The following is a 20,237-nucleotide window of genomic DNA, read 5'->3' as shown; positions in this document are numbered from 1 at the left end:
GCAGTCCATGCGTGAATGTACACAAAACACATGAACTGAGATAAAAATTCAGAAATATATATATAATATCCCATGTTTACCTACATTAGTGTGTGTGTGTGTGTGAATTATTATACTGAGGACACTAGAAGTGTTCCTTAGTTGTGTTCCATGTGGATGTAAGGCTTAGGCATGTATGATGAGAGGCCTTGTGTGTTATCACGAAATCCACCCAAGAGGCTCATATTGGACTGATCTCTGCACACACACACACACACACACACACATGTGCAGAAGAACAGGATTTCAGTAACAGAGTGCTACCTTGGAGGAAATATAATTACCTTGGAGGAAATGTAATTACTACATGCGTATGAAGCCTGAGGCCTTGTTGTATACCATCCTACATCAAAGGCATATTTTCCACCCTCTGGCCAGGAAACCATCCCTAGTCTTCCTCTCCTTCCATCCCTGAGAGGCCTTAGGGGCGGCTGTGCACCTCCTTTCCCACCCACCAGCCTGGAGCGTGAGTAGAGGGGTAGTATTTTACGAGGCGCCATACCCTCGACTCAGCACCAGGTGACGCTGTAGTCTCATTGTCTCGGTGTTTGGAGTGTGGGGCCTTTTCTTCCCCCGTTATGCCAACATTTCACATACGTTTCACGGGCTTCCATCAATAACCTCCTGGGGTCATCAAGCCAAATTTATGACTGGCCAACACCGTCACGTGATTCTATTTAAACATCCCATATTTGGGCAGCGCACATAGAATAAAGAAAAGAAGAATCCCCACCTATAAATTCTGCACTTTGGAGAACAAAAAACCCTGAACTTCAAAAGGGCCACAAATCAAGCCTAATCAAAGGGGTGTGAGAGAGGGAGAGGGAAAGAGAGAGAGAGAGAAAGAGAAACTGTGGGGTGGGGTGGGGGGGAAATATAATTCCTGACATGAGTTCCTACGTAGCCAACTCCTTCTATAAGCAAAATCAAAATGTTCCTGCGTATTCCATGCAAAGTTATGGGAATTATGGATCTGTGTCTGAGATTCAGCCATCCAGGTATTGCTACAGTGGGCTGGATCTGAGCATTACATTCCCTCCATCTGGGGCTTCCAACTCTCTCAACGGTGTGGACATGTCTTCAAACCCCAGACCTAACCCCGAGCGACCTTCTTGTACAGTCATGGGATCTTCAGGGCACACTTTAGGCAGAGACGACCAGGCTTCTCTGAACCCAGGAATTTACAGTCAGAAAGCTGGTGGCAACAGCAGCAGCAGCACCAACAGCCACCCCAACAACCCCACCACGCCGTTGGAAGATAGATCTAAGAGCAGTGGGGAAATCAAGAGTGAGCCGGTGCAAACAGCCCAGCAAAGCGGGCAGTCCCTGCAGCAGCCACAGCACCACCAACACCAACAACAACACCACCAACACCACCACCATCAACAGCAGCAGCAGCAGCAACAACAACAACAGCAGCCACCGCAAATATATCCGTGGATGACCAAACTACACATGAGCCACGGTAAACTTTCGCTTCTCGATTTTGTTTCACAGGATTTGCCTGGGTTTTATAGGCCATACGGGGCAAATAATAAGGGGGAAAAAAAACCTGGGGTCGTAAATTTTACGACTAAGGCATCAATTGCTCGTAAAACTGTCCACTAAAAGGCTTAGAGGCTATAGACGCCCAAATTTATGACGGCATAATTGGATCATAGAAACAAAACGGGTATAAAGGCAATATTCCATTTTTGGGGGAGAGAGTGGGGGAGAAGGAAAAAGATTTTGAAGGGGGAGAACAGACTTGGAAACCCGCAGAAGGTTTAATAGGAAGGAGCTGGGGGTTTGTGTTGGGGATTGGCTTTTTTATCGTTCCCCACCCCTAGACCTTTCCACTTCCTCCCCTGAAACCATGACTTTGCCTCTCTCCCAACCTAGGAAATGGATAAAATTTCCCTTCTTTTAGTACACTTTCCCAGGGTGGAAGTGGAAATTACTTTTTCAGTGACTAACCTTTGCTTGATCTCAAAACTTTATTATGTATATACATATATATGTGTGTGTGTGTGTGTGTGTATGTATGTGTATATATATATATATATATATATATACATACACACACACATATATACACACACACATATATACATCTGTATATACATATATGTGCGTCTATATATATACACACATATATATGTGTATATATATATGTGTGTGTATATACATATATCTCTGTGTGTACATGTATATGTGTGTTTATATACACACATATACATATATGTGTGTGTATGTGTATGTGTGTATATATGCATATATCTGTGTGTACATGTATATGTGTATATATGTGTGTGTATATATACATATATCTGTGTGTACATGTATATGTGGGTATATACACACATATACATGTATATACACATGTGTATATATATACATATATGTGTATATACATATATATATATGTGTGTGCGTGTATGTGTGTGTTTATGCATATATCTGTGTGTACATGTATATGTGTATATATCTGTGTGTATATGTGTGTGTATATACATATATCTCTGTGTGTACATGTATATGTGTGTTTATATACACACATATACATATATGTGTGTGTATGTGTATGTGTGTATATATGCATGTGTATACATATATATATGTGTGTGTTTATATATATATGTGTGTGTGGGTATAAGTATGGGTAGGAAGAAAAAAAGTTCTGTTACTTTCCTATATTTTGTTCTCTGTTTCCCCTTATTTCAGGATAGTTGTTACTTATGTTGTTGCTGTTGGCATTATTATTATTATTATTTGCTGCTTCTACGATTAGGTTTTTTTTTAATCACATGTCTTTTATATTCCAGAAGCAGATGGCAAACGCTCCAGAACCAGCTACACTCGTTACCAAACTCTGGAACTAGAAAAAGAGTTCCATTTTAACAGATATCTCACCCGCCGGCGGCGCATAGAGATCGCCAACAACCTCTGCCTGAATGAGAGGCAGATCAAAATATGGTTTCAAAACCGGAGGATGAAATGGAAGAAAGATTCCAAATTGAAAAGCAAAGAATCCCTCTAGGTAGAACCGCCTGGGTTTAGGCTGGGAATAGGGGAATGAGGGGGGGGGGGGGGGAGGGAAAGAGAGTCCTTTCACTTTGAAGCAGAGTGTTTGGGGTAAGCCTACCTTGAGAAAACTTTCTCTTTGGGAGGTGGGGAGAGGGAAGGGGCGGGAGGGGCGGGTTGCAGACTGGACTGAACCTCGTATTCTTGCAAATCTGTCAGACAAAGGCGTTCTCCGATTAGTATGCAAAGAGACCCTGGTCTTTAGCTCCTAGCAGGACTCAATATAAAGTTCTCTGGAGTTTTCTTCAACTCCCTCCAACCCCTTTACTATCAAATTGGGAAGAAATATCAGAGCCAGCCCTGAAATTAGCGATTAAGTCCTTAAATATGAGAAGGATGATGAGAATAATAAGGAAAGATCTCAGTTGAGGAAGGAATTCGCTCAGTTGTGACTTTTCCCAAGTGCTAAGGTCCCAATCCTATAGGCAGAACTTGGAAGGAAAATCTGGAGACTTTGCCTCCAGGAGTCCAGTGTGGGGGACACACTTATTTATAACTGGGAGACTTAGTATCCGCAAAAGGTCCCTGGGATCCACCTTCTAGCTATGAGACTATGTTTCCTTTTTGGTGGGGATTGAAAGTTTTCCCATCTTGCAGGCTCCTAGTTGCACTAAACCTGAAACGCTGGGGAGAAATGCTTGCTCTGAAATGTGTTAATATCTTGGTGTGGGGAGGGGGGTGTTTCGTTTTCTTATTCAACTCCTCCTCCCCATTGACTTATTTTTGTATTATTTGCATATGAAAGAAAAGTGAATGGACTATCCTTTCTCGTCTCTCCCGGGAGATAAGTTGTGCTAAATATTAAAACACTGTTGGTGAAATGGGTGGGCAATGAAGTAAAGGAAAAGGAAAAAAAGTGCGAATTATCTTGACTTAAATATTTCTGTGTATTTATTTGTTGCGTAACTAATGTAGCTTGGAGGGAAATGGCTGAACTCTTATCCAGATTGTACACTTCTGGTTTACATGTAGTCCATTTGAAGTCACGTCCCCACTTCCTTCTCCCCTTCTGTTGTACTGCATATATTTATTGGTTGTAATATCATATGTGAAAGACCATGGAACATATCTATTTTGTCATATTGAATAAAGGCTAAAGATACTTCACCAGCTAAAGACCAAGTTTGGGGTGTGGGCGACAGAGGAAAAAGTTCTGCCAAGGTGACTTCTCTATCTAGTCTTGGCTTCTCTCTAACTTCTCTTTGACTATATGTTGTGGAAGGCTTTCATTGCTGAATCTCTGGGTCTCACTCAGTTTCCATAAATACCAAGTGCTTCCGGGTTTTTTTAAAAGAGCAAGATTCCACTAAACTCGAGACAGGATCCATCCAAACCGAAACACTTCGGAGTTCTATTGATTTCAATGACAGGGTTGGAATCCATCAATTGGTTTCAACGATGAGGAACCTCAAATCTCCTGTGGCAATCAAAACATCCTGCTTTGGATGGATTGGATGGCCCCCTAGATGTAAAGTTAGGGTCCTATGCAGACCAATAAGTCTGAAACTTCTTCCCTGAAGCACAAGCTGAAAGCAATCACTATTCACTAGGGGACAAACAACAATTTTTAGGCAAAGGCTCCCCTGCAAATCATTTTAAACCTTGGGTATGGGCTGGATTTGAAGTTGTATCCAGTTCCTGCTGTGTCCGGAAGGAAAGGAATATTGTGAGATGATGCCTACAGAATTCCTGTTCTCTTCTTCAGCTTGTACCTAGCTCAAACAGTTGGGGCTATTCTTGAATTGTCCAAGTATTTTCACAAATACGACCCTGAGCTCTTCAGAAATCCTCCAGATTGCCAGTAGCTTCTCTCCCTGATCTTTTTTTGCTTCCTCCTCCCCGTTTACCACAACTTAAAGAGTCCAGATGCTCCACTTTCTAGATCTAGTTGAACCGAATCCATGGGACCAGCTCTCTCTTTGCTCTCAGAGAACTTCTCGAGGGTTTGGTTTTATTGTGTTGTGGAAGATGTGCAAAGAAGACCTGAACGATTGGTGAAATGTGGAAAATGTGGTTGAAAGTAGTAGCGCTTGGGCAATAGATGGGAACCCAAGATGGGCTGGAGGGGAAATGGTAGGCTTCAATTCCACCAGGTTGGGATGCATCAGACTTTCACTTGGATAGTTTATCAAGCAGCTCCCTCATAGGGTTTTCTTGGGCAAGGAATACTCAAAGGTGGACTAGGAAAGACAAAAGGCGTCCAAATCTTTTTTTTTTTGGGTGGGGTGGAGTGGGAGGGAGCGAAGGAACTGTCTGTATTTGAGTTGGATGTCTGAAGTCTTTCCTCTCCTGTGAGGATCTGTGGTTTTGTTGTTGTTGTTTGTGGTGGAGGTGTTGTATCCGATGATGTAGAAGTTTCATTGGGATTGGGATAAATCAATGGAAGCCTCAGATGATTTGGGGATTGTATATATATGTGTGTGTGTGTGTATGTGTATGTGTGTGTATTATTGAAGGCTTTCATGGCCGGAATCACTGGGTTGCTGTGAGTTTTCCGGGTTGTATGGGCATGTTCCAGAAGCATTCTCTTCTGACGTTACAACCACTTCTGGAACATTGTCATATAGCCCGGTAAACTCACAGTACTGTATACATATGTTTCTTATGTGTCTATGTTTCACTTCAATATATACTCAAACATCTCTGTATTGTCGAAGGCTTTCATGGCCGGAATCACTGGGTTGTTGTAGGTTTTTTCGGGCTATATGGGCATGTTATAGAAGCATTCTCTCCTGAAGTTTCGTCCTCACAACCTCTGAGGATGCTTGCCATAGATGCAGGCAAAACGTCAGGAGAGAATGCTTCTATAACATGGCCATATAGCCCGAAAAAACCTACAACAACCCACTCAAACATCTCTCTCCCTTGTTCTTCCTCCCTCTCTCTGTCTCTCTCCCACAAACCGGAGGTCACGCCTGATGTGTCTTCTGAACTATTTACAGTACAAACAAATGCTTGAGAAGTGGCGAGGAGGGGGCTCAATAGCTCAATAAACCTTTACAGTATTTCCTTTGCTCCTTTCAAACAATGCAGCAATTTCCTGAATCTGGGAACAAAAGTTACTTTCTAATTATTCTGGGAGCGTTTTGAGCGCCCAACTGCTCAACCTGCTATAATTTTTGTCCTTTAAAAAAATATCCGAAACACTCTTTCTGTGCTTTAGTGGTGCATTAGTAGGAATATCCCCGAAGTCTTTCGGAAGATCAAAATAATAATTGTCATCATGATGTCGACTGTATGATTATTTCGCTTGATCCCTTTTAGTCCTCCTGAATGTTCGCCTGCGACTTCCTTGCTTCACTTGCCCTTTGATTCCATTTTACACTGATCTCAACTCGAAAATGTCAAAGGGGAAGAAAATGCAGAGAATCCCAGAACAAATATACAAGGAAAGAGCAAAAACAGGACCATTTAAAGTCCAAAATAGCTTTTAAAACCCTTTGAAGATTGCCCTCCCGGAGAAAGAGGGGTATTTACTTCTGCATGGAGGCAAAATGGGTAGACCTGGGCAAGTGATTTCCCCCAAGCCTTGTGGGTTTACATTGTTTTCTCTAGTCTGTCTGAAAGGCTTATCCCCCTCTCCTCGGCCTTTTCCACACAGCGGAATAAAACCCCACAATATCTGCTTTGAACTGGGATATATGGCAGTGTGGACTCAGATAACCCAGTTGAAAGCAGATCTTGTAGGATTTTCTGCCTTGATATTTTGGGATATAGGGCTGTGTGGAAGGGCCCTGGGTAGACCTGGGCAAGAGATTTCCACCACGGGTGGTTGGGTTTGCATCGGTTTCATTCCACTCTGTCTGAAAGGCATTTTACCCCCTCCTCCTTATCTCCTCCACTCTGTTCTTCCCCCATTCCCTAAATCCTGGCATTCCCCTTCCCTTCAGTCGGAAGTCGACCAAAAAAATAATAATCGAGCTTGACAGGTTATGGTTCTCCAAATCAGAAGCACTCTTGCGTGATTGGGAGGGGGGGGGGGGAGCGGTGGAAAGAGGAGAAAGAAGGACGCCTTCTTTAAAACGCACAATAACCCAAACTTTTCTATTACCATAACGCGAACCAGCAGGTCTATCCAGGCTTATGATTAATCATTCGTTTATCCAGCGACCAACGTGGGTCTATTTGGGCCTCTTTGCTGTCTTTTCAAAAAGTAATTTTTCAGGACTGATTAATATTTGGTTGTTGGGCTTGTCGTTGACTTTTGCTATCAGGACCCCCTCCTCCCCTTCCTCCTTCCCTCCTTCTTCCACCCCCCTCCCCTCTTCTCCTTTCAGCCCCTTTGCCTAAAGAAACCTCGCAAAAAACCCAGAAGGAAATGAAACATCGCTTACCTTTCACTGTCATCCGTGTCAACACAGGGGGGACTTTTAAAAGGCCTCCAAACAAGAAAGGAAGGGAGAAGGGGGCAAAGTGTGTGTGTGTATGCATGCTTAAAGAGGGGGGAAATTCGGAGGGAAGGGAAGAGAAAAAAAAGAATAACAACAACAACAACAATAACAATGCTCGTAATCCAGGATGTCTTTGAGGCCCCCGCCTTTACGTTGCTTGAGCACATTAGCCGAAATACCCATGGCTTCTAAGTGAATTTAGTAGTTTAAAACTTTTGAAGGTTATTTATGTGGATAGCCCCAAGCAAAAGCCGTGAATGGCTCCCGGTGAGCACGTGATGTCATTAAACTAAGTTTTATGGTTTGGGGGAGCTGACATACCCACAATATATTTACATCATATATAATCTTAACTGTCCACCATCGCAGCTGCTGGAGCTGTTTAATGCTGGGACAGGGGGACAAGGCAGTTAGTGCGGATTACGACGGCTCAGGCTGCTGGTGGGGAAGGGACAGCTTCTCAAATGGATCCCAGGCGAGATCAGTAAGTTAATTTCCCTCTTCTTATTTTTTCCCAGTCTCTCTCCCTCCCCCGGCCTTCGTTTCTCTCCCCCCTCCCACTTTCCTAACGCGGTCTCCTGTTTTGTAGTTGTGCGAGTGGGAATCCCTTTGGGGTGAAAGTGTGGGGTTGTGAAGTCTTTTCCTACCCACCCCTTGTAGCGTTTGCATTTGGGGGAAGTGTGCTTATCAGGAAGCCACATCTCAGTCCTTGCTCGGGGGCTGGTTGGAAGAACAAGAGATGAGATAAGGACCCAGAGCCGATTAGACCAGTTTGGCAAAGCTCGCTCCATTCTCTCGACCTCTCTGCAAACCTTTGATGCTTGACCTGGCCGGGCGGTGCGTTGTCCTTTTGGGGGGTTGTTTTTGGAGGCGCGCGTTTGTGTATGTACCTGTGCACAAAAGAGGAGGGCAAGGTTTCCATCTAAACAGCAAAGTTTCGCCTTCCACTTTGGCGTCGCCTTGAGAGAGACTTGTTCACTCTTACCAACGACCTGAGCTGCTTTCAAGGTGGAAGGGAGAGATTGAGAAGGAGATGGCTTGAGTAAAGTGAATGTGCGCTGAAGTTTAAGATGTTTCCTTAAAAAAATCAAGTTGTGCTGGTGCTGCCAGGTGGGGCAACATAAGATTCCGCCGAGGAGGGAGGCCTAAAGAGACTGACGCTTTCAGTGGCTGGAAAAGAGAAAGGGTGTCTCACTTTCAGCCTTGCCTTCAGAGGTTGTCAGAAATATTTTCCTGTCCGCCTGGCACAGTGCTCCGTCCAAAGGAAAGATATTAGTGGCAAGATCTAATCATGCACTGAGGGCCCTTCCACACAGCCATATAATCCAGAATATCAAGGCAGAAAACCCCACAATATCTGTTTTGAAATGGAATGTATGGCACTGTGGACTCAGGGCCCTTCCACATAGCCATATACCCCAGAATATCAAGGCAAAATATCCCACAATATCTGCTTTGAACTGGAATATATGGCAGACTCAGGGCCCTTCCACACAGCCATAAAACCCAGAATATCAAGGCAGAAAATCCCACAATATCTGCTTTGAACTGGGCTATATGGCAGACTCAGGGCCCTTCCACACAGCCATATACCCCAGAATATCAAGGCAGAAATTCCCACAATGTCTGCTTTGAACTGGGATATATGGCAGACTCAGGGCCCTTCCACACAGCCATATAACCCAGAATATTAAGGCAAAAACCCCATAATATCTGCTTTGAACTGGGTTATCTGAGTCCACACTGGCAAATATCCCAGTTCAAAGCAGATAATGTGGGATTTTATTAAGCTGTGTGGAAGGGGCCTGAGCTCCAAGGATACATTTTCCATCCAGGTCATATTGGGTTGTGATGATCTTCTCATAAATGCTTGCTGTGCCCTCAATTTACCCCAGTCGGTTACATTCTTTTAATGGCAGCAATTCGCGCAAATGACAAGGAGAGCCCGCACATAAGGCCGAGCAAGATTGTCTTCCGAGAGTAAAGTCTTGGCGGGTGAATGTGGATCCCCAAGTTTTTTCACAATGAGGGCATTGATTTCCAGATGGAAGGCATTGTGAGGAGGCCCACGCAATAAAAGCTATCATATATTGGTCGACTGTGGAACTTGGTGCTCAAGGCATTCACTGCCTTAGAGGTCCTTAGCATAGCCTATCAGAAAATTCTTTGAGTTCTTTGTTGGCAAGACCACCTGATTTATATCAATCCTATCCCATGGTTTTCTTACCTAGGGCCCCTCCACACAGTCACATAACCCAGAATATAAAGGCAGAAAATCCCACAATATCTGCTTTTAACAGCGTTATCTGAGTCTACACTGCCATATATTCCAGTTCAAAGTAGAAATGTGGGGTTTTATTAAGCTGTGTGGAATGGGCCCAAGATATATCCATTTAGTCTTTCTTCAATGCTGAGAGAATATTACTTACCCAAGTTTTGGGAGGTTTCCATGGTATAGGGGGGATTCAACCTTCCAGAATCTTGGTCTGACTCTCAAACCACTAACACTAGACTGGCTCTTTCAGATGAATTTGCACCCAAATAAATCAGTTTCTCAAACTACTAGTGTGGTGTCTCTGCACACATTCCCCAACATTTCCCATAGAAAGACACTACAGGTCAGGCTTTGTTTGATTGCTTTCTACCTCAATAGAACCCGGAACAACCCAAAAATCCTTCTCAAGGTGTATTCCTTCTCGCTCTGCTGCTGTTTCTATAGAACCTCCACTGATGTCTTATCCTACACTGGTAGGGTTGTCAGCATCTCCAGAACAACCAGGAGGACCCCTGTTTTGGGGGACCCTTTGAAGAGGGGATGCTTATGGTTACAAAGATTTGTAGTGTTGCTAGGAGGATTCACTTGCGAAAGTTGAAGTGGAGAGCAGACACTTCCAATGGAATGGGACGAAGATGTGTGTGTTTTATGTGTGTGTCAAGAGGCAGGGTGGGGGAGGCTCTGGACAGCATTTGCCAAAAATCCCTGGAGGAAGTTGAGGACATGGGAAGGGTTTCAGCCTCTTTGTTTAGGGAATTGTCTCTGTGAGGAGAACAAACCTTCAAATGGGATTACACCTTCCTTTGATGTATTCAAAATGGAGCAAGGTTCTGCCAGACGTGTAAACCCACATGAAAGGAAAAGGAGAGGAAAGACATCCCTTCCTCCCCTTTTCTGCCCTCCTTTCCCCTCCATTCACTGCCCTGCATAAACAACTAGGGATGTCCCCTTGGTCCCGGCGCTGGATTCCATAGCCATTACTGTCCTTCGTTTTCCTTTGGAAAAGTGTGACTATCAAATTTCACTCCAGAAGGATGCCCAATAGGCAGCTTGTAAGAAGGAAAGGCAGTTGCGCTGCTGGTTAGGCCCTCTCTATTCGACCCTCAGAGAAATCGGTGTTGGGGGATTGAGGAGACAATTTCACTTCCTAAAAACTGTCTGTCTCTTCCTTCTGACCAGCTTTCAGAATTTTCATCTCAGAGAATAAGAGTCTAAGTATGACTGAGTGACTTTTCCTGATAAGCCCTCCAGATCAGATGCCTTTCCCCAGTTTAGTATGCACTATAGTGACTAGAGATGATGGGAGATGTATTCCAAGGCAACTGGAGCATGTCAAGTTGTTTCACCACGAGGTCCTGCTATCCCACAACACCTGAGTTTCTACTGTGTACTTCTCAGCATAGGCCCATCTATACAGTCATACAAAATTCAGATTATCTGCTTTTAACTGAATCATATGGCAGTGTAGACTCATATAATCAAATTCAAAGCAGATAATGTGGGTGATCTTCTTTGACAATCTGGACCATATGGCAATTTTGAAGGGGCCATAGGCTGGGTAGTAGAATTCAGGAGTAATAGAATTCCTCAATTGCTTGTACACATGCAAGATTGGAAATTTGAAGGAAAAAAAGCTTGACTGTGTTCCTTACTTTCAGTACTGAAATGACTTCTATGAGTTTAGCAGTAAAAGTGTGGGATACTTCTCTGTCATTCATAGTGCACTAAGCCCCTCAAAGATGCACAATTGTTTTTGGGGATATCTCTTTTAAAATAGCTAATCAAAACAAGAAGAATAAAACCAACACTGAGGCTTGCCAAGAACAGCTCCTGCAAAGTTTGCCTTAGGTTCACCATAAACCAAAACTACTTGAAGACACAAAACATCAAAACTGCCAATTGGAGTGTGTGCTGCTTCTGTTTGGGGACTACAACTAGAAGAACCCCAGATGGCTGAGGGAACTTCCCCAGAAGTTACCCTCCCCACCCCATGCACTTGTGTTTTTCACCATATAAGTCCCCCCCCCCCAACTTCCTTAGAATTTACCATGGGTATATGTTGACTCCAAGTAGACCTACTCAAAGAGCACAGAGCACCCCATATGAAATTATCTAACCTGATGCTGCTTATTCTATCAGTAACTATGGGGGATGGTCTTTCTGCTGAAGTCAGCGGGAACCTTTTGCCAAGACAGGTGTGGCATCTGTGCTTTTTTACAGCCGGAAGGCAGAGAGTAGGCCTAATAGAGCTTTGAAAGGGGAAAGAACTTTGCCTGTTCAAGGTAAGCTGGAGAGGCAAATGTCCTTACATATTGAACAACCATAGAGCTCAACAGGATATAAATGCTAGGACATGGGCATGTAAATATTTTACACATACACATTTGCCAGGAAAAGCTAAAGGGGCCTCAAGTAAAGGCATCCTATGCCTCTTCAACATCTGGAGGGTATACAGGCCTAAGATCTTATAATGTCTATCACAACCACAATGACTTCTCAGAGGGAAGCAAAGGCAAATCCATTCTGAACAAATTATGCCTAGAAAACCCAGTAATAGATTCTTCTTAGAGTCACCACAAGTTAGAATTCTCTTGAATGCACACAGCAGTAGCAGCAGCAGCAGCAGCAGCAACAACAACAACAACAAGGAACTTAGAGATTAAACCTTAATTTGAAGAGAGGGTGCAGGACACCCCTGTCCTGCTTTAGCATGTAAACTCAGTAGGTTTACGTGCTAAAGCAGAATTCAAACCCTGATCTCCAGAGTCCTAGTCCAATGCTCAAGTCACTACACTACCCTGGCTCCTTGAAATTATCAAAAATTTATCAAGACTCTTCCATAGTTGAGCTTCTTCTTGAATCATCATAAAGAAACAATAAGATAGAAATTGTTTCTTGATATTTCCAATAATAAGAAAGATTAATCCATTCCACACTTACATAGGAGCAAGTTATACCTACCTAGAGTAAACTTCTGTGTACACTTTGTAAGAGTATTCCATATTTGAGGGTGTTTGAGTGATAATGCATAGGGGTAGTAATTTGCAACCATGTGCAAGTATCTGACAAATAGGCAACTTCAACAGCAACCTGCCTGTTGATATTGGGCTTCTCCCACACACCTTTCAGGACCCTAGGCAGAGTAGGGGAGTTGGCTATATTTTCCTTTCCTCCAGCCAGAGCTATCAAAATCTCCTAACCAGCATTGTGGGGAGATTCAATGAGTTGTCCTTCAAAAAGTCCTCCCAACTATGTCTCCCTCTGAAAGTAATGTCATCTCAGGTTTGTCAGCAGAAAGCTGATTCTTGAGCCTCCTTTTAATTCCAGACTTGCCACCTGAAAGAGATAACACAGAAGAACCACATAACCAGACTGAAAGGACAGAATGAATCCAACCTCCCACTCACTCTACATAATTATAGCATTTGATACTTCTTTCGCCCTCAGGGCTACATCCTACACAATTCTGAGGCTTGTGGTTTGATTGGAGGCACTGGTGGAGCTCTTTGCAGAGAATTTTAAGTGTCTCTCCTAAACTACCAATCTTATGATTGCATTGGATGTAATCATGGGCATAAAAGTGGTAACTAAGTTTTATAATTAGGCCTAGGTGGAGATGGAAGAGAACAAAGACATAAAAGTGGTAATTAAGTTTTATAATTAGGCCTAGGTGGAGATGGAAGAGAACAAAGACGGCAAGGAAGGGAGAGAAAGGGACTGTTGCACTCCAACCTGTGTTCAACTGGTACCCATCCAGAGGACTGCTTCTATCATCCCCGGTCACCATCCACCACACTGTTGGCAAAGAATGGGAGCTGTGATCCCACAAACTGAGTAATCACCAGGCTGTGGAAATAATGATGTAGTCACAGGCTCCATCTCAGGATAGTGTTCCTTCAGAGGGATTCCATTAGGTGAAGGTCTTTCCTAGGTGCCCACTACCTGACAAAAGACCTATACAGAATGGAACAATGTTGTAAGGTGGAGCATTCTGCTACCTTTCCACAACCTGGTAACCTCCCAATGTGAGAGTTAATGTGGTACAATGATTTAAGATTAGGATTCTGAAGACCAGAGTTCAAATTCCTACTCAGCTATGGAAACTCACTGAATGATCTGACCAAGTCACTGTCTCTCAGGTCTCTTCTACACTACCCTGTACTTCAGGATCTGATCCCAGATTTTCTGTTTTGAACTGGATTATATGAGTCTCCACTGCCAGATAATCTGGGATAAAAAGATAATCTGGGATCACATCCTAGGATATAGGGGCAATGTAGAAGGGACCTCAGAAGATGGTAAAGGCAAGCCCCCTCTGATCAAATCTTGTCACAAAACCTCCATTATAGTTTTGCTTTTTGATCACTATAAGTCAGGGACCATCACCAACAACATACTTGCTACCTGATCTGTGTGTACAGCCACCTACATTCTAAGATGTATTTGTGTGTGTGCTGCCTTTGGTACCTTTGAGCTCTCTGCTCCAGAAACCTGGTATGGGTGATAACCAGGAAGAGAGCAACAACATCAACAGTTCATTGCAGAATTACATGGTATTCCATTGGAGGCAGACTTCAAACTGAGCAAAGAAACAGAAGGAAAGCAGGATCTGGTTTGCTTCTGTCAGAATTAACCTAGAAAGAAGATGCCTCTGTTGGACATCTCATCTCCTTCCCACACACACTTGCATCTTAAAACCTGGGTTGCTCAATTCCTTTGTCATTTGAGAGCATACATCCCCCCAGAAAAATATGATGCTCTTGCTGGCCCCTTGAAGGAAAGCTTGTGATGCAAAGGCAGACAGTTCCTTCTGAGACAGGCATGGAAGAAAGGTCTGAGTTGCCAGAGGACAGCGATGTTTTGGGTTAGAATCAGTGTTTTGTCACAATTTATTTCTCCACAAGTTGAAAAATAGGCTTTCATTTGGCATACTAGAAGGAAAGAAAGTCTGGCTTTAGTTAGGAGAGACACAAAGTCTGGGCTAAGATTCTAATCAAGGCACCCAGCTCTTCATTCAGGGCCATCACAAAATGAGATGGTTGAAGACACCATTCACTTGGAGGGTTTAAACAGGTTAAACTCATGGAGGCGATGGACAGATACACAATTTTTGATGCTACGGTTCCTAAAAAATCTTGACCACAGGTCATGAGGGCTTGGGCATTGTGAGGCTTGCAATCCAAAGACTTTTCATGTTGCTAATTAAGCTCCAACACTGATAATATACCTTTCAATATCAGGTTCTCAAGGACCAAGACCTTCTGAACTGGTCCATTTCCTTCATAGTCTTCTTATGTGGGTAGACTCAATGGATTGTGCTTTGCTCCAACTTTTTCAAGTATGATGCTGTTCAGGTGTCTTGGACTACATCTCCCTTCAGTCTTAGTAAACATGGCCAAGGGAGGATAGAAGTGGTGGTCTAAAATATCTGGAGATCATCAGCAGGGGAAAGCTGGAGATCCATTAAGACATTTTTTTACATCATATGAGAGAGGAAAATGCTATCTGTACACACTAACCTTCTGTTTGGGTCCCAATGTCCATCTTATAAATACATGTTGTAACCGGCATGGATGTGTAGAAGCCACTGTGTAGGGGGCCTTGTAGAGAGAGGGAGGGTGGGGGAGAGGAGATGGGAGGAAATTTGATGCCCCAAACCTCAGAAGTACTCACAAAGTAGTCCATCTATTGTGGGAAATTATTTCGAGAAGTTATGAGTACAGGAAGCCTGGCATTCCCCCACCCCCATCAATTCTCTTGATTCTTTCCTGGTTTTGTTTTCGTTCCTCATAATGGATATTTCGGAGTGGCTGATACTTCAAAATGCGAGCCTGCATCGACACAGAGGTCTTTCTATTACTGAAAGATGGAAAGGTAGCTCAAAGATTTGTACCCTTCCATGAAATCAAAACTATTTCCAGAGTGATGAGAAGCATGCCTGGAATCGGATCACATGCTCCTTGCCTTCCACTCAAAAAGAGGAGCTCACACATAAGAAGTGATATATGTGCCTCAAAGCCAAACAGAAGAAGACATGTTGTGACTGAAAGAGGCAGTCCGCCATATTTTCCACACACAGACCGAGCCACCAATCACCATCACGACCCGAAATAATTCAGTCAAACTTCATTAGTTGGAGCTGTACGTTTTATCTTGCCATACAATTATGTCTTGGTGGGAATATTATTTTTATTATTATATGAACAATATCTTTTTTATTAGGCAGCTCCACGAATCCTTAATTATGAATCTTGTGCACCATCAGTACTTTGCTGAAAATATTGGTATTTCATGGTTATTTTCCCCAAAACCCTTTATTTGTGTGTATGCACGAGGAAGATATATGTGTTGTGTGTGTGTGTGCGTGATTGGCTTCATAAAATCAAAATCAGTAAAAGGAGGGAGGGGGAGGCACAAATCACTTCCCCCATTTGATATATGAAATTGGAGAGATCTGGGATTAAATGGATTAAGTTACTCTACAATGGCAGTAGGTATTTTTTTTTCTGTATATATAATTCGGTGCCCTTGGGAAAATGGAGACAATTCCACCATCTCCTATGAATCTTCACCAGAACTTGATTTGGTTTTGGTTTGACTTGTTAAGGAAAAGGGGAGTGTGGAAAGTGCCTGTTGCTTCCTCCCTCTCCCATTGCCTTCAGGCAGGTAACTAACTGGGGGTGACTCATGAGCAAGAATAGAGTTGTGGAAGGCTTTCGTGGCTGGAATCACTGGGTTGTTGTAGGTTTTTTTGTGACCTCACAGCCTCTGAGGATGCCTGCCACAGATGCAGGCGAAACGTCAGGAGAGAATGCTTCTAGAACATGGCCATATAGCCCGAAAAACCCACAACAACCCAAGAATTGAGGTGGTTTACACAAAGACAGCCCCAGATTAGAGTAGCTGAGCACACGTGGCTGAGATAGTGAGACCTCGTGGCCCAAAGGTTTTTCCAAACAGAGATCCAAACCCTGGTCTCCAGAGTCCTAGGGCCCTTCCACGCAGCCATATAAACCAGAATATCAAGTCAGGTAACTTACAAAATCTGCTTTGAACTGGATTATCAGAGTCCACACTGCCATATAATCCAGTTCAATGTGGATTTTACACAACTGTGTGGAAGGGGCCCTAGTTCAACGCTCAAAGTTCATGTGAGCTTTCCTTCTGAAATGTGAGACAGATAAAGGTACATTAAGGACATGTCTATATCTTGGTCAAAAGACTCATAGAAACTTAGAATTGGAAGAGAGCCCAAGGGCCATCCAGTCCAACACCATTCTGTCATCCTGCAATACACAATTAAAGCACCCCAACACATGGACATCTAGCCTCTGCTTGAAAACCTCCATAGAAGGAAACTCCACCACCCTCCGAGGTAACATCATCTAGTGTTGAACACTACAGTCTTCCTAGTATTTAGGTCGAATTTCTTTACCTTCTCCTTGAATCCATTATCCCATGTCTCTAGAGCAGCAGAAAACGAACTTGCTCCTTTTTCAACAGGATAGTGGTTCTCAACTTGTGGGTCACCACGTGTTTTGGCCTACAACTCTCAGAAATCCCAGCCAGTTTACGAGCTGTTAGGGTTTCTGGGAGTTGAAGGCCAAAACATCTGGAGACCCACAGGTTGAGAACCACTGCAACATTTAAACATGACTTATGTCCCTTCTCAACTTCTCTTCTCCAGGCTACAGATATGTACCAGGCTCCTCATAGGGCTTTGGTTTCTAGATCTCTGACCATTTTGATCAGAACAATAAAAGAAAATAAGACAATCTGCCAAGGTACCCTTGTGGAGTGCTGGCAAGAAAGCTGAAATTTCCAAAGGACAGCCCTTATGTCACCTGCCTTGCTTTCTTTCTCCGTGGTGCCTTTCAAAACTCTTTGGGGTGCAAGGAGACCCTCTCTTCTCAAGCAGTGAAATCTCATCGAAGTGAATTTCCAGCCAAGCCATCTTGGGCCCCACTGCTGGGCAATATCTCCAGCCACTGGGGTGCCAAAATTGCCATTTTAAAAGGATTTTAAAAGGGTTTTAGATGGGACTGCCAGCCCATCTAAGCCCGTCAGGGCCCTTCCATACAGTCACACAACCCAGAATATCAAGGCAGAAAACCCCACAATATCTGCTTTGAACTGGGTTATGAGTCCACACTGCCATATATCCCAATTCAAAGCAGAGAATGTGGACTTTTTATTCAGCTGTGTGGAAGGGGCCTCAGAGGACTCCAGAACCCACCCCTCTCTTTTCAGTGAGAAGAGCCCTGGATGTCTTTTACATCTTTATCAATGGGGAGGAATGTCAGGTTTCCCCCTTTCTTTGTGCCAACCCAGCCGCAGGTAACTGCGTGGAGCAGCCTCTGCCTTTCCTCTCCGCCAAGCCTTGGTTTTTCCAGGAGAGAAGGAGATCCGGGCTGCTTTTGTATGTCTCCCGAGGGTACATTATAAATTAGAACACTTTAAAACGGCGAACAGTAAAGAACAAGAAACCCATTGAGAGTATTAATTAATCTGTAGGAGAGTGTTTGAAGCAGGGAAGGATTCTCCTTCAAAATATTGCAATACTCAGGCGCCGTATAGGGATAGAATAGCTCAAGATTGGACAAAACCTTCTTTTTAGGTGGTTGAGCCCCATCGCATTCCCTGGTTAGTACACTCTCTTCAGATCTTATTCCTTGTTGTGTTGCTTTTTGGATAAGAAGTGGGAGAAAATCTTACGCTAACCCCTTAAAAAAAGAGAATGCGAAAAGAGGTCTTTCTCTTGCGCTTATCAAACCGCACAGATTGACGGATTCGTGGCTAATATTGATTTATGATTTGGTTCAGGGGGGAAAAAAAGCCTCTCTGTCACGTGATGTTTCCGATGGGTCAAGAGTTGAATCCCCAGTTATCGATTTTGTATAGTATTAATTAATCCATTAATAATACCAATAATAATATTAATTAATACCAATAATATCAATTAATTAATATTATTGTTGGTATTATTATGGTTTTCTTGACTTGCGACCTCTGTCTTTCCTACCAGAGAGTTTTCTTACTGCTCTCTCTCTGTATCTCTATCTCTCTCGGCCTCCAACAATGCAAGTTGGCAACCAAATGCCATTTTCACCTTCCCCATTTTCCTTGGCAGTGGGCTTGGGAGCATTTCCTTCTATGGCGACATCAGTCTCCGTGTAGGAAACCAAACGCTGGTCTTTGTTTACAAAACTATTCCATGATATTCTTTTCAAGAGGGCATGAAACCCGATTTGACCCGTCTGCCTTCCTTCCTCCCCCCTTCCAAACTGGGAATCGACCATTTACAGGAGCCAGAACTAATAATTAATAACCGATTTCCCTGTATTCTCGATTCTTTGCCGATATCATCCACCCACTGTATAATATCGCCTGTAATGCAAAGGAGTCCTTCCTAGGGGTTATCCATCTTCCCCTTGCTCTTTGATATACCTGCCTGAGTATCCCCGACACAGGAGCGCGTTGATATCGGGATTGATCGCTTCCTGCTTGTGTACAGACAAGGACGGATTTCTCCCCCTTCGTGACCCGGGCATGAGCAGGGAATCACGTGGGTGGGGCGCGGGAGTCGGTGACTACTGTTGACCTTTCTATTTATTTTCCATCCGAGGCAAGATTAGAGGCAGCCAAGTCTGTACATAAACAGTCCCAGGAACATGAGTGGCACCGTCATTTAGAAGCAGAGAGGATTTGCCTTTTAATAGGACCCACTAAAGAGCCACCCTGGGAGGCAGAAAACTCTCTCTTTTTTCTCTACCTCAGAAGCAGAGGAGGGAAAGGGAAGACGTTTAGAAAGAGGGCTTTGGAAAAAACAACCCGCTCCCCGCCACTTCCCTTTCGGACCCTAGTGGTGTCCTTTGCCTCCCCAGGTGGCCTGGAACAATATCGAGAGCCTCTCCTGACCCCCTCTCCCTCCCCGATCGTCCCCTCAGATAAAAGTCTTCTGAGGCTAGACTTTTATGGCAGGAGTCAGGAAAAGAAGCCGGTCGTAAACTCAGGTAGGTGTCCGGTTTGATCTGTCCAAGCGCAGGAAGTGGAGGGCCGAAGAGGAGGCGGAATCGGGGTTGTAAACCCTTTGCTTTCCCTTCCTTTCTCCAAAGATGAAACGACCAGGCACCGAGTCGGCGGCGAGGCCTGGGGTGATGGGAACTCTTGGGAGGGGGGAGGGTGCAATTAACCCGAGGCTATTCTGCAGAGACAACACTGCAAAGCCCCCCCCCCCCCCAACTTCATGTCCCACTTATTCCTCTTTCTTTTGGCAACCCAGCTCTGAGCCAACGCGAATTTTCCCTGCCTGGGCTCTTTCTCGGGCAAGTTATGGGTCGTTTGAAGATTGAGGAGGCCCCAGGCTCAGCCGAGGAGGTCTAAGAAACTGACGCTGTTTTCTGAGGACAGGACTTTGACACTCACATGCCACATGCAGCTAAGACCCTAAGAGACCCTGTTTAGGGCGA

General features: G+C 44.0%; 3 protein-coding genes across 3 annotated transcripts in view; all 3 read left to right on the top strand.

Annotated features, from left to right (window-relative positions):
- HOXC10 (homeobox C10) overlaps positions 1 to 20,237 on the top strand; it is a 211,437-nt gene that overhangs the window by 61,774 nt on the left and 129,426 nt on the right. The window lies entirely within an intron of this gene.
- Positions 1 to 20,237, top strand: part of HOXC4 (homeobox C4) — a 58,301-nt gene that overhangs the window by 20,726 nt on the left and 17,338 nt on the right. The gene's annotated exons all lie outside the window — the stretch shown is intronic.
- HOXC5 (homeobox C5) lies at positions 640 to 3,094 on the top strand. The gene is made up of 2 exons (XM_060762888.2): positions 640 to 1,504; positions 2,844 to 3,094. Exons 1-2 carry the CDS (start codon positions 928 to 930, stop codon positions 3,056 to 3,058), a joined length of 792 nt encoding a protein of 263 aa, XP_060618871.2. The 5' UTR covers positions 640 to 927; the 3' UTR covers positions 3,059 to 3,094.

This window comes from Anolis sagrei, chromosome 2 (genome assembly GCF_037176765.1).
Source record: "Anolis sagrei isolate rAnoSag1 chromosome 2, rAnoSag1.mat, whole genome shotgun sequence".
In the NCBI taxonomy this organism is placed as follows: Eukaryota; Metazoa; Chordata; class Lepidosauria; order Squamata; family Dactyloidae; genus Anolis; species Anolis sagrei.
The sequence above is the reverse complement of the archived record's forward strand: the minus strand, read 5'-3'. Positions and strand labels throughout refer to the sequence as shown.

Bases quoted from the DNA above. Each gene is read 5' to 3' on its own strand.
- HOXC5 (XM_060762888.2), top strand. From the start codon at position 928: ATGAGTTCCTACGTAGCCAACTCCTTCTATAAGCAAAATCAAAATGTT. The intron at 1,505-2,843 runs GTAAACTTTCGC...TTTATATTCCAG, and splicing joins CAAACTACACATGAGCCACG to AAGCAGATGGCAAACGCTCC.